General features: G+C 36.2%; 1 protein-coding gene across 1 annotated transcript; it reads right to left on the reverse strand.

Moving 5' to 3' along the window:
• Window positions 1-4,088: 4,088 nt before the first annotated feature.
• On the reverse strand, window positions 4,089-7,918 carry LOC103722624 (L-type lectin-domain containing receptor kinase IX.1-like). The gene is made up of 2 exons (XM_039133161.1): window positions 6,266-7,918; window positions 4,089-4,691 (listed from the first exon to the last, which is right to left on the reverse strand). The coding sequence occupies exons 1-2, from the start codon at window positions 7,875-7,877 to the stop codon at window positions 4,273-4,275; spliced, it is 2,031 nt and encodes a 676-aa protein (XP_038989089.1). The 5' UTR covers window positions 7,878-7,918; the 3' UTR covers window positions 4,089-4,272.
• Window positions 7,919-19,025: the final 11,107 nt, after the last annotated feature.

Genomic DNA, 19,025 nt, shown 5'->3' on the forward strand with positions numbered 1-19,025 from the left:
ATATAATATGATATTATGTTTATAGTATAATACAAAAATAAAGGTATAAAATATTATAATTATTGGTATAAAATAATTTTCCATAATAATTTTCCATAATTTTTTATAAAATAATTTTCCGCGGTCCAGGGGTTCTTCTTCATGGTCCACGCTCGAGGAGGACCTCAACATGGGCCGCGAGGTTGATGATAAAAAAAAACATTAGATTGATTTTGGAAGGTATGGACAAGGATTAAAATTTTTTTCTTCTAAAATGTGGTTCAAGAGATGCATACAAAAATTGAAAAAAAAAATACCTTTTCTTACGGAAGGGAGTCTGACGGCTTGGGTTCTTGGCTCCAGCGGATTTTTAGGTTTATACAGGGATAAACTATGTAATTATGTTATTTTAATATGGGCATTTTTGTCAAAAATACAGCTTTCCGAAAAAGCTGAAACAGCTTCCTCCCAAAAGCTCCAAATTGGAGCTTCCTCCCAAAAGCTGTTTTCAGCTTCCCGCAAAAGCTGAAACAGCTTTTTGAAAAATTTACCAAACACTGTTTTTCATCTAAAAGTACTTTTGGTGCTTTCTGGCCCTCCAAAAGCTCCCCCAAACAGGGCCTTAGCCTTTTCTTGTCTGGACAGTTGCACCATTACAGAAATTATAGTAATTATGATTAATGGTGGAAAAATTCGAGAGAGAGGAAAAGGGACCTAACTAGCCTGGTAATTTTATCCAATAGCTTGGGTGGGTCAAAACTGGATGACACAAATAGTGGATCACAAAGCAAGTATCCAATCAGTGCAAGGATAGTATAAAGGGGTTGTCAATTATTGGGTTCAGAGATGCCAGTTGGAGGTTAGGGAGAAGGCCAACATGATAGGCAGTTGCATCAGTGCCGATCAAGGGGCGTCTATTCGGGTCAATCTGGGATCCATAGAGATGGAGATTAGGACTCTCCATTGAGGTGCATAGAACCATATAGAGAGAGAAAGTAAAGGAAAGAGAAGAGAGAGAAAGAGAGAACCACAAATGCTTCACCCTCAAAATAGAGGAAGGGATTTTACTCTCAGTTCACTCTCGGAGGGTGGCAGCCTATGGAATTGATGGGAGGCAACGAACGACCATTGACAAGGATGGCTGGCGGATGAAAAAAATCCGATATGGAGGGTTGGTCTAAAAAGCAAAGGGTTCAACTTCATCATAGCTTACCTCGCTTTCCAACGGATGAGCCTTCGCCATTCAATTACGAAGCACCAACCTGGGGTTCCGATAATATGTGGCAGCGGTAATGGTTGCTAGAAACTGAGAGTGACAAAATTAGGGTCGAAAAATAGGGAAACAAAAAAGGAAAGTTTTTAGATCAACTTTTGGTAGAAATTTCATAGGCTTGTCTAAGGCCCTTCAATTATCGCCAGACAAACTCGGAGAACGACTCAGATCAGTCCAGGGTGCCCTCTATGTGGTCTCGACCTCGATGGCTGCTCGGAGCGGACCAAGAAAAATCTCCCTTTCCACCCGTGAAAGGAATAGGAGCATTTTGGATCGGCTGGCAATCTTTTCTTAGAGAAAAGTACCATCAGCTGCTGTCTCGGAAATGCTTTTGCAAAGTGAAGCACCCCCGAAAGAGGAAAGTCGAGGCCTGGATGCCCTAGAGAAGATAAAGAGACACAAAGCCGAGAAAGACTCGTCTTGTCTGACCCTCAGAGTTTTCTCATACAGATCGATCAGAGAAAGAAGAGGTTGGGTGACCCAGGCACTAGGACCGGTGAGCTCGAAGACGAATTTTGGAGGGATAAAATGTTAGGCCCGCACGAGGTCCATCTCCTTTTGTGTGAGGATAGACGCCTCGTGGTCCGGGCCCGGTTGGGCTTCAAACTCAACCAAAGGTAATGGCTACCGAGCTAGGGAAGGATGATCTGATGACTAACTCCCCTCAGGGGTACTAACTTCATAGTCTCTCATAATGAGCAAGATGAAGATGAAGGAAAAGGAGACAAAGTAGCGAGAGAGATGACGATGAAAGAACTGAGTAACCAAGGAGCGAAAGCCTACTGGAAATAAAGAGACACAGATGATGCTAGAGCCGGAGACAGAGGATGCCGGAACCAGAGATAGAGGATGCTGGAGCAAGAAACAAAAGATTTCATCAAAGCACTGCCCGTGCGCTTGAACAACTCGAGCACCCGAATGGAGAAGGAAAATGGAGTAAGGCCCTGTTTGGGGGAGCTGTTGGGGGGCCAGAAAGCACTTTCTGGCCCTCCAAAAGTACTTTTAGATGAAAAACTGTGTTTGGTAAATTTTTCGAAAAGCTGTTTCAGCTTTTGCGGGAAGCTGAAAACAGCTTTCGGGAGGAAGCTCCAATTTGGAGCTTTTGGGAGGAAGCTGTTTCAGCTTTTTCGGAAAGCTGTATTTTTGACAAAAATACCCATATTAAAATAACATAATTACATAGTTTGTCCCTTTATAAACCTAAAAATCTGCTAGAGCCAAGAACCCTAGCCGTCAGACTCCCTTCCGTAAGAAAAAGTATTTTTCTTTTCAATTTTTGTATGCATCTCTTGAACCACATTTTAGAAGAAAAAAATTTTAATCCTTTTCCATACCTTCCAAAATCAATCTATTGTTTTTTTTTTTATCATCAACCTCGCGGCCCAGGCTGAGATTCTCCTCGAGCGTGGACCACAAAGAAGAGCCCCTGGACCGCGGAAAATTATTTTATGGGAAATTATTATGGAAAATTATTTTATACTAATAATTATAATATTTTATACCTTTTTTTTGTATTATACTATAAATATAATATCATATTATATTATATCATAATATATTAATATGTTATGTTAAATAATTTAATATTATGTTATATTATGAAAAATTAATTTATACTAATAATTATAATATTTTATACCTTTATTTTTGTATTATACTGTAAATATAATATCATATTATATTATATCATAATACATTAATATGTTATGTTAAATAATTTAATATTATGTTATATTATGAAAAATTAATTTATACTAATAATTATAATATTTTATACCTTTATTATTGTATTATACTATAAATATTATATTATATTACATTACATTATAATACATTAATATGTTATTTTAAATAATTTAATATTATGTTATATTATGAAAAATTATTTATAATAATAAATATAATATTTTATACCTTTATTATTGTATTATACTATAAATATTGTATTATATTATATTACATTATAATACATTAATATGTTATTTTAAATAATTTAATATTATGTTATATTATGAGAAATTAATTTATACTAATAATTATAATATTTTATACTTTTATTATTGTATTATACTATAAATATAATATATATTACATTATATCATAATACATTAATATGTTATGTTAAATAATTTAATATTATGTTATATTACCAAATATTATTTTACTCTAATAATTATATTACTATTATGCGATATTAACATAATATTATTTTATATTACAATAATATTATAATATATCGTATATTTATGTATTAATTTATGTTATGTTTTATTATGTTCTGTTGTATAATACTATGCAATGTTTTTTATGGTAATTTTGTCATACAAAAGTACTTTTTCAGTTTGTTTACCAAACACAAAACAAAGTATCACAGCACTTTACGAATATAGTTACCAAACAACAAATAGCTTTTTATAACAGCTCTACTTCAGACAGCTCTACTTCCAACAGCTCTACTTCCAACAGCTCTACTGCCAACAGCTCCCTAAGAAGTGGAGTTCAAAGGATGGGAAAATCCTTATATTGGGGCACAGCAGCTCTAATCGAAGCACCAGCTCGATTTTCCAAGCAGATCGAGCCACATGTCAACCCAGGGTGCATTATAAATAGACACCTACCAACCGTCTAGCTAGTTTCATTGAAAATAATACTGCATCAACGTATGATTTGCACTATGTCACATGTCAACATTTTATTATTATTTTAGTGTTATGATATGAAAAGATCATTATACTCAGAAGGAAAGATTTTTCCGATGTTCTATATTTTCAGAAATACTTGTGGATCTCCATTTATTCTACATGCATTTTCTATGGTCATGTCCAGACAAAAACAATTAATAATGACAATGCCATCATATTGCATGAACTAATTGTGTTTGAGAAACATGCCATTGTGCACCCAAAAAAAAAAAGAAACATGCCATTCTGAATGTCGGAATTCAACCTTTTAACATGACTTATTATCCTTTATTTCTCACACAATAAATAAAAAATACAAAAGGCATAACTTACCATCCTTCAGCGGCCGGATATTGAAGTGAGAGAGTACATGTTCGATGAAGTTGAGGCAAGATTGTACAAGTCTTCAATTGCAGGACAGTATATTGGAACAGGCATCTTGCGTGGCAAATTTGGTAATGGAGCATCACATTGGAGGACATGAATTGCTTGTCTTATCGAGGGTCTATGATTGTAAGCTGGATGGGCACACCATAGTCCCACGGTCATCAAGCGTTGCACTTGTTGCTCATCAAACTTTAAGTTTAACCTTCCATCTGCTGCAACCAAGCACATTCCTTTTCCATAGAGCTCCCACACCCATTCTACCAAACTAACTTCGCTCTTCTTTTTTCTTGCTTCAACTGGCTTTCTACCGCATGCCATTTCCAATATAACCACTCCAAAGCTGTAGACGTCAGATTCTTTGCTAGCTTTTCCTATAAAATTTTATGGAGAATTTTATTTAATTGATAAAAATAATTTTAAATTTATGATTACTCTTGTTTTGCTGAATTGCAAGGAGAATACCAACCTTTTCTTTTCAATAATTTGCTATCTAAGTAGATGCATCAGCAAAATCTTACAAGAGATTCTAGAGAAACCACCCATCGCCTGTTGAATGGTTTTCTTAAAAAAAGAAAAGAAAAGAAAAGAAAAATTCACAAGCGCTCCACATCACTCACTTAGTTGAAGAATAACCATGCTGTAAGATAACGGATTTCAGAATGAATCTAAATTCAAAGACTTTTCAATTGTGCACGCATACGCATGTGTGTGTGTGTGTGTGAGGAGCAGTTAATTTCCACCAGCTATGTACCCGGCAAACGTTCAAATTTTCTTAATCAAGGATCAAAGTTGCAGAGCCCCTGCCCACTTACCCCAAAGGTAAAAAAATAATATCACAGCGGCTAGTATTCAGTAGTTTTATTGACTTCCATTCTCCGAAAAATCCAAAGCCTTCAGTACTCTATCTCACTCTGCTCTCAACGTTTCTCCTTCATTTTTTCTCTGGTTGTGAGAAATATCTGATGAAAGTTCATGGTTCATTTTCCCGGAGGTGGTTGTTCATGGTTCATTTTGGGAATAGCAATTGATGATGCAAGTTGATGATAATTTTACAATTAGTATATAAACGTTACCATCCTATGCAGTTGATGATGCAACTGATGATACAACTCAGATCTGTACTGCTTGGAATGAAGATAAGATAAGAAAAGCCAACTATTGACTTTTGTCCCGTCTATTGACTTTACTATATAATAGGCTGTAAGAAAATCATTAATTACTTGTTGGTGTGTTTGCGCGTGCATCACAACTAATAAACCAAAAGTTCAAACAAAAAATATATTTCTTATGTTCTTTTATTTACCATTTTTGGTTGTCCAAGATATCAATCACCAAAACCCAAAATAATTTTTTTAAAAAAATATGATGTGTTTTAATAAAATAATTTTTAAAATTATCTATCACAAAAAAAATGAAGATTTTTATTATGGATATAAAACTTTGATACAAAGTTTGCTATTATGATCTAGTCATCCAACATGGGTCTTGCAAAGGCTTGAAGTTAGTTCTTTCGAAACCGGACCAGAGCTCGTCTTTAAAGCATTGCGGTGTTTGTTTGTTCCTATAACTAAAGTAACAGAAATAAACTAATACAAGTATGAACCACACATTCAACATATACTGATGCAAGATTTATCGCCAAGTTTGTTCATACTAGAAGTAGAGCAATGGCGTGGTTACTCAGAAATATTACACAAGAAAGTCACTCAGCTTTCTTCCACTTTCCACTTTGCTCCAAAACATGGCGCAGTTCACAAGCTAGGCTCGCTAAGGAAGCAAGAAGAATACAACACACCAGCGCTGAGTGACTTTTTGAGTTACATTTCCGAGTTACTAAAGCGTTTTTGAAAAGAAAACTTCAATACAATTAGAATGATTTGCCCTATTGCATGCTTAAAGATAGCTAATAAGCCTGTTGAAAAATAACACTTCATATTTCTCATACCTGTGTTAGAATATTCAGGTGCCATGTATCCCCTCGTTCCCATCAAAACAGTCGTCAGCGAGTCGCAGTCATGATCGACGAGCCTTGCCAATCCAAAGTCACCAAGTTTAGCATTGAACTCTGAATCCAACATGACATTGCTCGGCTTCACATCTCTGTGGATGACACATTGCTCCCACTCTTCATGGAGGTAAAGCAATGCCGAGGCCAGCCCCAAAGCAATCTTGTACCTCTCCGGCCATGCAAGCAATCTATCTTTGTTGTATAGATGGTAATCAAGGCTTTTATTCGGCATATACTCATAAACAAGCAACAAGTCGTCCCTTCTATGACAATAACCAATAAGCTGGACAAGATTACGATGCCTTAATTGACCGATAATCGTGATTTCAGATATATACTCCTTCCTCCCTTGCTTAGAATCTCTCGAGATCCTTTTAATGGCCACTTCAAGTTGTGGGTCATGCAATACTCCCACGTAAACCCCCCCAAATCCTCCTTGTCCAAGTTTCCCCTCGGCAGCAAAATTATTGGTTGCATCTGCAAGTACGCTATATGGAAATCTCCTAGGTCCACTGGCTCTCTGCACCGCATCACTGACTAAAATATCAATAGTCATATCTTCTTCTTCCTCCTCATCTTCTTCCATCTCTGTACTAGCTTTCTTGCATATATATTTTCTTATAAACCGCACAGAACATAACACACATGATAATAGAACTACAGCAGCAATAGCAAGACCCAAGCCCAAGGCAAACTTTTTGTGTCTCGGTGGTCTTGGTCCAAGATCAGTGGAGTTGAAACTCCAAGAGAGGATCTTGTGTGTCTCAGTTTGATTACCTGTTGCAGCTGAGAAGCCAACGGCAACCTTTTCTGGCAGGTAATCCGTCAAGTTGACACCATAAGACAGACTCCAATTTATCCTAGGATCAGAGAAATTGCTGAGGAATACAGTCAAATTTCCAGTGCTAGCACTGTAACTAATTGATGCATCCAATCTGTGGCCTTCTCTGATGCTAGTATCCAAGTCCCTATGCGCGACAGAGATGATCCTGTTGAAGTCGATTCCTATGTGATTAGCACTCGAATCATTATACTCAGGATTTTTGAAGGTATCGAACTCGACAGCAACGATCTGCTTCGGCCTCGTCCAGTTAGCACCAGAACGGAGAAATAGTCCAAGAGCCCCACCATTTGAATCACTCACGCTCGCGTTCTGGTAAGGGTATGATGAGAGGAAGAAGGCAATCCCATCGGCGCTTACATTTCCCTGGAGGGCTTGGATAATGAACGAGAAATTTGCACTGAAGTCAGCCACTTTACCTGAAGCCTGGTCCCAGAGAAGTACTGGTTCATTATATACAACGCTGCCGGTGCTATTTAAAATGGAAGAGTCGGCTTGGTTCTTGGTGACTTGGATTGCTCCGTCAAGAAAATAGGCGTCCCCGTCCATTGTTATGCCTCCTGCGGTGGTATCGAAGCTAGAGTAGCTAAAGGAGAGCGCATGACTAATCTTGATGCACACCAACTGTAAGAGGAGGACCAAGAGTTGGATAGATGGAAGAGGAGTTCTGGACCTGCTGAGGATCATGCTTGGGAAGAGCAGCAGCATTACCTATCATTCGGTGGTTCATGAACCTGCCGAGGGTGACTCCAAAACCCACTCCCAAAGGCCATCATATTCTCATCAAGATGCTCCTTTCATTGTCTTTTTCTTTTTCTTTTTTTTGGCTTTTTGTTGTGAGAAGGGAGGGAGAACTTACCCTAACTTTAATTAAAATAAAAAGAGGACAAAAAGAGGAAAGAGAAATAACCTTACTTCCATCCAACAAAGTATGATGTTTATCGAGACTAGTATGCTATTTATCAACTAGCGCCATCTGTGACCTAGCAAAAGTTGACCCGTATAAATTGCAAAAAGAAAGTCATACAAGCTAAGTTGAAAATGATATAATTACAAGCAACTAGTCAAGCCAACCACATGAGCTCTTAATATATATTGCATGTGAGGAGAAGTTGTCAAGCTATCCTATGAGCATTGCAGCTTTTAAATTATCAAATTTTCTCATCACATGTTAAACAAATATGGATTAATTCCGTGGACTAAATAACCAGCAACTTCTGATACCTTTCTCGCCTCTCCCACAGCATCACTTGCATGCGTACCTCCCTTTGGGAGAAACCGGACTTTGGGCTCTCATTTACCATTGCGGCCGTTTGAAGATGAGTACAGGACCACAAACTCAATTGATTTTTACCTCTCTGATAGCAGATGGAACTTTCCATCTTATTAGTTATTAAACGTTCCATGGTTGAAAAAAATGACTTAGTGCCATTTTACGGTGCATAAGACTTGGTGCGATAAAAAGCTGCACAACCCACTGAATTTCAAGTCAATGAATTGGAATGATGCGGGTCTCTCAATAATTTTAATAAGAAGTTGCGTGTGCAGGTTCTCTCAATAATTTTATTAAGAAGTTGCATGTGACTGGCACAGAAAATTATATGTTAAAATATTTATAGAAGGAGAGAAAAACAAAAAAAAAAATAAGAAAAAAATTTATTATTATGTTCAATTATATTTGGTACATTTTAGGGGTTATATATACGACTTATGTACAGACTCCATACAAAAAAAATAATATAGGCCGATATGGCCTGGATCATGTTAATTAAAAAAAAAATATTACTCACTGATATAAGTAATTATGTGATCCATAAAATCAATTTAACAAAGTCATACTAATAAATAATATTGACCAATACAAAATTACGCTAATAAAAAAAATATTATTGGCTGATACAAGTTGTTACGTGATCTTCAAAATTACGCTAACATCTTCCCTCAAACTCAAGGTGATACTATAGATGCCAACTTGAGTTTGAAAACTAGATTACGAATATACCTAAAAATTGACATATTAGATCAAGAGCTGAAATAGCAGCCAAGAAGCTAACGTGATAGACTATAAGGTGACATAGTAGCTCAGAGGTTGAAGTGGTAATAGATCAAGAGCTGATGTCGCAACACAGAGCCTGATGTGGCAGAACATGAACTGTTATAATAATTCAAAAGTTGTTGTAGTAGATTAGAAGTTGACATAATAACTTAGAAGGTAATCTAGCATACTGATGTATCAAGCTAATATGACAATATATAATTTGATATGGCTGAACAAAAACTGACATAGGAGCTTAGAAACAGATACAGCAGATCAGTAAGCTAATGCAGCAAATTGAAATATTTCGTAATGCTGACGTGGTAGACTAATGCATTCACTGGCAAGACTGACTAATATAGCAAACTGGCATGTCTGTCGATGTCTCTGACTGAAATAATAGATTAATGTGTCTGCCGATGTGGCTGATTGACTTGTTTGATGATATGGCAGCGAGAAGATACATAGAAGATGATAATTGTAGCGAGAACAAAGCTCAAAAAGAAGGCAACTAAAGGTTGACAATCCTCGTATACGGAGACACTATGGGAGAGTAGCAAAAGACCTTGAAATAGATGGTGAAAGAGGTGGATGTAGCAAATAAAACTGGAGATGGAGAGAAAGGGGCCAAGTGATGGTGAGGAAAGACGATTGAAGATCTGAAGCTGAGGAGAAAAATAATGAAGAGGAGCTACGGATCCATTATAAAACAAAGGATATTCGAGTATTAATCTACCGAAAATAGAGGACATGCAGATTTACTATGGATTATAAAATCTTCGAATGTTGATTCGCTAAAAAATAGAGAATATGTGGGAAAATAGAAGATCAGCAGATCCACTGAAAAATAGAGGATATTCGGATGTTGATTCACTTGAGAATAGAAATCGATAGATCAGCAATGGAGGTCTTCAAAGCCTCCAGACATTGCAATGATGACCACATCAAAAGCAGAAGAGATGGTGGCAGTAAATTAGATGATCGGCGGCTCTGACACCATGTTAAAATATTTGTAGAAGAAGAGACAAACAAGAGAAAAAGAGCTTTTATTTCTCTATTATATCACATTCAGTACATTTCAGGAGTTATTGTGAGGACCCGTGCGGGCGTGTGTTTAGTCCCACATTGGTTATTTGCTGGGTAGATTTTGGGTACTTATACAGGATCAAATAATATGTTCCGGCTAACTATTTTGGATGAGGTTCTGGGTTGTTACAAATAGGATCAGAGCAAACCCAGCTTATACCTTATGTGGACTACGGAACACTGCAACACGGTTCTATTAAAGCTGACCATGGATCAATCGTGGTGTTTGTAATTAGATTTGAATGGATGTGAACCCTTAGCATGACAAGGACATCAGGGCTTAAACGAGAGGAGTATGTGAAAACCTATGCGGGCGTGTGTTTAGTCCCAAATCGGTTATTCGCTAGATAGATCTTTAGTACTTATACAGAATCAAGGAAAATAAATAATACTTTCCAGCTAGCCATTTTGGTTGAAGTCCTGAGTTGTTACAAATGGTATCAGAGCTCACCCAAAATGGCTAGCTAGAAGATATCATTTGAGTTTCTTGATCCTATATAAATATCCAAGATCTACCCATCGATACACATCCTCACAGGTCTTCACATACTCTCTCATTTAAACCATGACGTCTTCGTCACGGTTTAGTCCCACATTGGTTATTCGCTGGATAGATCTTGGGTACTTATACAAGATCAAGTAACCGAAATAATACTTTTCGACTAGCTATTTTGAGTGAGGTTTTGGATTGTTACAAAATATTAACAGAGCGAACCTGGCCCATAACCTATGTGGACTACGAGACACTGCAGCACAGATCCATTGAGGTTGACTACGGGCCGATCATGGTGTTTGGGATTAGATTTGAATGGATTTGAATCCTTAGCTTGACGAACACGTCAAGGCTTAAATAGAAAAAGTATGTGAGAACCTGTGTGAGCGTATGTTTAGTCCCATATCAGTTATTTGCTAGATAGATCTTGGGTACTTATATAGGATCAAGGAACCCAAATAATACTTTCCAGCTAGCCATTTTGGATGAGGTCTTGAAGTTATTACACATGATATTAGAGCGAACTTGGCCCACTACCTATGTGGACTAGAAAATACTACAGTACGGATCCATTGGGGCTGACCACGGGCCGATCGTGGTATTTGTGATTAGATTTGAATGGATTTAAACCCTTAGCCTAACGAGGACGTCAGAGCTTAAACAGAGGGAGTATGTATGGATCCGAGCGGGCGTGTGTTTAGTCCCACACAGTTATTTGCTGGATAGATCTTGGATACTTATATAGGATCAAGGAACCTAAATAATACCTTTCGGCTAACCATTTTGGATGAGATTTTGGGTTGTTACAAATGATATCAGAGCAGACCCAGCCTATATAACCTATAAGGACTAAGAGACACTGCAGCACGTTCTATTGGAGTTAACCACGGGCTGATCCTGATATTTGTAATTAGATTTGAATGGATTTGAACCTTTAACGTGACGAAGACGTCATGGTTTAATTGAGAGAGTATGTGAAGATATGTGAGGACGTGTATCGATGGATAGATCTTGGATACTTATATAGGATCAAGAAACTCAAATGATATCTTCTAGCTAGCCATTTTGGGTGAAATTCTAAGTTGTTATATATATATACTCGTTTACAGACTCCAGACAAAAAAAATAATATAAGTTGATATAGGATTATACTAACAAAGAAAATATTATCCGCCGATACAAACTGTTATATGATCTCTAGAATCATTCTAACAAGATCATATTAACGAAAAAATAATACTAATAATATATGATTATGCTAATAAAAAAATATATTAGGGGCTGATATAGATTGTTGCGTAATTTTTAAAATTATGCTGACATTATAAAATTTTTTTTTAGGAAGTTGCATCTGCTGGTGGACGTTGCTTTTCCCTCTTAATTAGCTCTCTCTCTCTCTCTCTCTCTTACCCAAAATAATATGATATTTTCTGTCTCGAAACCTCGCCCGTAGAAACTTTGACTCGCTCCGACGCTTAATTAAACCTTCTCTCTTATCCATAAAAAATATAAAAAAAACGAGTCTCCGTTGAAACTTTCCGCAGGTTTTTTATTCGGTGAACAGCAACGAGTTCCGCTGGGAAAGCCGATGAAACCATATAGCCGATCCAAATCCATTATTTCGTTCGATTTTATTTTAAATTTAAAAATCAATTTAATCCAAACTGACCCAGTTGCATGTCCTTGAACATGGTACAGACAAGCCAGCTCAAATGCACCCAAACGAAGCTTAAGCTTTCCTCAGCAACAGTGCTGGTCCCGATTTTCCTGTTAAAGATAGCTAGAAAGCCGATATGGGACTAATAAATTAATACAAGCTGGTGGGCGGCAAGCATAGAACAAAAATCATATGAGGTTTGTAGAGAAAAAAATATAGGGCTGATTTTTTATTTTACCTTTTTTTTTATATTCATTTTAGGGAAGAAATCTAAAGGTTAAAGACTCCTCTAACTATCGGAGTCGTCAATCTCGTGACTAAAAAATTGCGGTATTCTCTTTTTTCCTCATTTTTAGGATATAAATTTTAATGTACATTATATGACCAAATGATACACAGCAAGCAAATTTGTCATCTATCAACTTAATACACACATCTAGATAAATCAATATTTAGTTTTCAAAAATATAATATTCACCAGTAAATAGTATATATCTATATGATACATAAATTAGACAAAGCTAGAAAACTATGTACTAGAACTGATGAATACCATGTTATGAAAACTGTATATCAATTTACATAAAGGTATATATTGGGTTGCTAGATGACTAATTGCTTGATGTATGATCTTGCTATGTAGTACATATTCATAGAAAGTACGTTCTGTAAGCTATATGTCGATTTATTTAGAGATATGCATTGAATCATTATTGGATTGTATCAAAAAAGCTTGTAGTATGTATCAGAAAATCGATGAGTATGTATCATCCAGCCATATAGTGTATACTGATGAATATAATATTTCAAAAATTATATATTAATTTGTTGAAAAATGTATACTGTATTACTATATGACTAATTTGCTAAATGTGCATCATGTAATCGTATATTGTCTATTGCTGAACATCATATTTTGAAAACTATATATCGATTTATCTAAAGGTATATATTAATTTTTTAAATAATTAATTTATTTGGTATGTATCATTTGGTTATATAATATATATTTAAAAAAATATTTTAAAATAAAAAATATTATGTAAAATAGATGATCGTGTAGGTAAGAAGTCTTTTTTTTCACTGTGTAAGATTGGAGGCCCACACCTGACCGCCCCACGAGATCCTTGTTCGCAAGCCATACGCACGAGAATCCACACGTTTTGAAGACAAGCTAGCGGGCGGCTAGCTGGTGCCAACTCATGTAATGCGTCCTGAACCCCACCTCCATTTTATTTTTGGTACAACCTCTGCCACCTGTTTTTACTACCCATCCTCGATTTCTTTCCTGAAACAACAAAAAAAACCCAAATCGAATGCAATAGATCAGACGGCCGAGAGAGCATAGAATTATAAAGGAACTCCCTGGTCGGCTTACAGTTACACCATAAACTGTAGGCGTATCCATCCTTTAAAACTTTAGAAAGATCAGAGCAAGTTAGGTTGCGCTCCCTGGTGAGCGATTGCGCTGATTTTCGTGCTGTGACTGACGCTTTCTACCGAACACTTTCCGTGCATCAAGCAAAGGGGGAACGGAGCATGGAATCATCGAGGGGCCCTTCTGGCGATGGAAATTCTGTACTCAAGGGGTGCAGGGCCAGGTGAGTCCAATGGGATGAGCTAGTCCTAACATCCCCCAAGAATGAAGTGAAAAGGCCGAGGTTTACCGGTCATTTACCGGTCGTCCTATAATATAGAGTTTTTTTTTATGAATATTATTCTAAATATCAAATTTTGCATGATACTTTTCCAAAATTAATATTTACATGTATATCTTCGTAAAACACTTATTTTGCTATTCTATACTTTTTTATCTTTATTTTTGCATATGTACCTATTCCATTTAATGCCGTTAAAAAATTAATGATTTTTAAATTAAAATGACTAAAATATCCTTAATGGGTAAATGTGCAAAAAAAAATATTTACAAAGCGATCGCAATAGAGAACAAAAAAATAATTTCAAAATTTTATTTTATTTTTAATTAAAATAAATATGATTTTTATTGAACCGTTATATTTGGAGCATTTGTGCAAAAACAATGTTTTATGAGGATACAGAAATTAATATAAATTTTAAGAGGATATTCATGCAAATTTGAATTTTGATAAGGATGTTCATGCAAAAAAAGTTATAATATAAAATATTATATTTCAGGAAAAAATTAATTTATTTGAAAATATGTATTAAGTTACTAAATGATTAATTTGCTGAGGGATAAAGCACAAACACATTGTTCTAACTGTGATATGTGCCAATCTTCATAAAGCCTCCAAGTCAAGGTGTATTGCCACAGGATGTTTTGACTATTTTGTGTTTTGAACAATAATAAATAAATATTATCATTAACTAAAGTGGCTAAACAGTATAACCCCAACAATATACATCTAGTATTTTACAAATGCAATGGAAAACATAAAGAAAATGAAGAGAACAATGAGTCCAAAAGGTAATATTGCATGCTTCTGCCATGCCCAACTGTGGTCACTCCTTTGCAATCAAGAACTCTGCCCATTTAGCTTAAACTCTGAAGCTTCTCCAAATTTTCTCTGCTCTGTAATCACAACCTCGTTGTCTTTTCTGAATGTTCTTCTTTGAACATCCTCATGTTCCTCTGATTCCAAATGTATATGCATCACATATTTTTAAGATAGATACACAAATAAGGCATATGCCGCCGAAACTTACTGTCTGGTTTTGTCTTCTTAGAGACATTAATGGTTAATCTTGCCTATGAGTTTCTAATGGCAGTGATGGATTGACTATAAAAAACAATTGATGGATCCTTTTATCAGAAAGGATTGATGCTAAAAAGGTAGCATAGAAGTTGGAGGTGAACTAGGAATGTTTCTGAAAAAATGATAAGAAGTTTGAGGGTGCATGCATGCTAAGAAATTGTTCAGAAACATAAAGTCCAACCTTCTTATATTCAACTTGTTATGAAAACTTTTTGAGGTAATGTCCAGAAATTGGTGACATGGTGGTTAGTACATATATAGACCTAGATCCTCTAATCCCTAGAACATTATATATATCTTTGAGTATTTCAGAATGGTGCTTAGATTTTTTTGTCCACTGGAATCATCTTTATGGATGTACATGACCTTTGGCGGGAATTAATGATACAGGACAACTGCAGGAAGGAGAGAGAAGAGGGAAGAAGAGGAGGGGGAAGAAGAAGAAGAGGAGAAGAGGAGGGGGAGGAAGAAGAACCAGATTTCTTATCTGGCTCTGGCCATGGCTTCATACCAGAGCTTCAGAAAGAAATGAGGTTATTTCATTTAATCATTCATCAACCCTAAATAAGTGCAACGATTCATTTATATAGGGTCACAAAATAACAAAAGGACTCCTATATAGAAAACAATCTCATAAAAACCCTAAAATAACAATATGCAAATAAGTCCATAAAATAAAACAAAATTACATAAAATCAATCCAAAATAACATCATAAGACTTGAACTGGTTGGACCCTGTGGCGACCGTAGACTCGAGTGATGGTTGACCTGGCACTGGTATCTGTACCAACTCTTTTCGGTTGGAAAGAAATCGACCTCGACGAAAGCGGCCCACCAAAGTAAGTCAAATGGCTTGTGCAGTAAGTCAGCTCGTCAAATGGCTCTAACTCAGACCGGATCGCAGCAACTCGTCGGGCCTGATTGGGTTTTGGGCTAAATGGGCTGAAGACGTTGTGAGGGCAAGCTAAAGGAAGAGGGTCTGGCCTGTTGGGCCCATAAACGTGGAGAAGGAAAAGATGGGCTGCAGTGGTGGCGCAGGCCTGATACTTGTTGGGCCTGAAGACTAAGGAAGGGGTGGGCGGGCGTGTGGGCGTGGGGCCTGATGAAGCCCCCCGTGGAGTCGGCCCGTGGGTGTTTAAGGGGAAGAGGGGTTTGGGCAGGGAGGATGGGTGGGGTGATGCGGTGGGTTTGATGCTGAAAATCGTTGAGGAAATTGAGCGGAAGGGCACCGGTGGCTTAGAGACCGGATAAGGCATTCTTGAGTGGAATGCGGTGGAGCACGGGGTCGGGATGTGGTGGAGGGCAAGGTAGAGCTGTGTGCTGAAAACTCGTTTAATATGTTTAGACCTGTTTAACCTGCCCAACCCAACCTGTTTAACCTGCCCAACCCGACCTGTTTAGACCTATTTAGACCCGTTTAACCTGTTTAACCCGTTTAGACCTGTTTAATCTGCCCAACAGTTAAACGGGTTAAACGGTTTAAACGGGTTAGACATCTAAAATCCGTATCCAACCCAATTAATAAACAGGTTAAACGGGTCGACCTGTTTACGACCCGAACTTGTTTAGGCCAAACCCAAACCTGTTTATGGCGGGTAGAACAGGCGTCGGGTTGGCGGATCGGATCATATTTTGCCACCCCTAATTTTGACACCATGCATGCTCCTCTGTTTCGTGCCAATATGCCCCTTCTTCTTTGTAATGTGCCTGTATCACCGTATGAGACCTTGATACTTGTTAGGAGTCTCTATTTGATTACTGGAAAGCAACGTTCTAGTTACAACTTTTCTTTATTTTATTTTATTATATTTATTGCATATTTTTAGTTTTAGTTATTACCTATTAGTTTCACTTTGATTATATCTAAATAAGATGCTCTATTTTTATTTTTTAGATTCTATCATTTTCAAATATTTTTTTTTTTTTTTGTGTTTTGTACTTTCTATTATATTTGTCAGCTGATTTACTATACCAATCTTAGGTTTTGATTGTTACATTTTCAAATTTATTTTTATCGCTTTTATGTATATTTTCTAATTCTATTTTGTTTTATATGTTGAATTTGTTTATTATTTTACTGTATTTAGTTGTTATTTATGAAACATGCATCATAAATAGGCACCTTCCAACTGTCAACCTAGTTCCATTGAAAATAATAATGCATCATCATTTGATTTGCAGTAAGTCACAAGTGTCAATGTTTGATTATCATTTTGGTGTTATGATTTGAAAATCCTCTTTTTTTTTTTGATGAAAATGGAGGGAGAACCTACCCCAACTTTAATTAAAATAAAAAGAGGATAAAAACAGGAAAGAGAAATAAACCCTTGCTTCTGTCCAACAAAGTATGATTTTTATCAAGACTAATATGCTATTTGTCAACTGGCGCTGTCTGTGACCCAGCAGAAGATGACCCGTTAGAGTGATGCTCTAAAAATTATGCAAGATCTAATATGAACAAATATTTAATAACTCAACAATTAATAGCCAAATAATTTAACTAAATAAATCCACTATAGTTGAATGACCAACTTGTTCGATTATAAAATTTTTAGTTGTTTATTGGTATGAGAAATAAATAATGTAGCTAGCTAATAACTCTGATGTTCGAACCCGTGCACGTCCCATTCAAAACTATGCATCCTGTGACTCTAGAAAAAAAAATTCAATAAGAAATATGAGCTATAAGCCCAATATAAATCCTCCACACATGCATACCAACATGAATATGTAAACATCTTTTAGCCAATATAAAGCTGATAGGAAAATAGTAATGCTCAACATATGTAGTATATATAATTATAAAGACCCATATAAGCCATGCTAGCATATACATCAAATTTTAAGCATATAGCAATTTAGTTACATATATAACAGCAGTAATGGGAGTTTTGAGATACATGTCATATATCATCACGGTTTTATGTAGACACATCATATATCATCCAATCAAAAGTTCTATTCAACAATATTTTAGTGAGGTTACTTTCATTAACTGGTTAGCACAATTTAGATCCTGATAGCATTATCATTCCAACTTTGGACTACTCCCACCTATGCTCCAGCCGGTGGCTAGCCTAAACACAAACCACGTTTCCTCCCATAGCTGTCGACAATATCGCATCTCAACCATAGCTGACATAACATGTATCACATTCCAGACATTTTGGCTAGTCCAGTTGCTCCTTTTGTTCCCAATCTTATAGTTATGAAAAATTCAATTTACTTATAGTTAAACACATTTTAACAACTTGATTTAATACCAATATTGAACTAATCACAACCATACTCCAGCCTGTGGTAGCCAAACACAGGCGATGCTTCCACGCATGGCCGGCAACCACAATATCACAACTCAGCCTATGGTTGATATACCACTTTTCATACATGGTCGGCTAATCCAATGCCCCCCTTTTTCCCATACTTACAATTTTGTCAAATTCAATTTAATTATGTCACAACTATGATTAAACACAATTCATTATTTAGAATTGATTTTTCTGACGTTGGACTAGCTATAGTCACGCTCTAGCCCATGGTATGCTAAATATAATACTGCATCTTAGCCCAAGATTGACCTAGCACATATACCATATTTCTTGTGTGACCAACCAATCTACATGCCGCCCATACCCTATCATATAATTATATCGAATTTTTAATTTTTCTTAATTTACTAATAGTCTACATGATTAATCATCAATTAATAAATTTTATAAAAAGCTAGACTAAGGGACATATCATCAAACCATTAGCACATAATACAAATACCAACGTATGTAAAATACTCGCAATCATATAGACAATAACATAAATTCTTTATTTAATCATGAATATATAATTCAT

This window comes from Phoenix dactylifera, chromosome 1, assembly GCF_009389715.1.
Source record: "Phoenix dactylifera cultivar Barhee BC4 chromosome 1, palm_55x_up_171113_PBpolish2nd_filt_p, whole genome shotgun sequence".
Classification (NCBI taxonomy): Eukaryota; Viridiplantae; Streptophyta; class Magnoliopsida; order Arecales; family Arecaceae; genus Phoenix; species Phoenix dactylifera.

What these genes read in the sequence shown, in the direction of transcription:
- LOC103722624 (XM_039133161.1), bottom strand. Translation starts at nt 7,877, where the DNA reads ATGCTGCTGCTCTTCCCAAGCATGATCCTCAGCAGGTCCAGAACTCCT. An exon ending in ACCTGAATATTCTAACACAG is followed by an intron (nt 4,692 to 6,265) that starts GTATGAGAAATA and finishes AAAATTTTATAG; the next exon opens with GAAAAGCTAGCAAAGAATCT.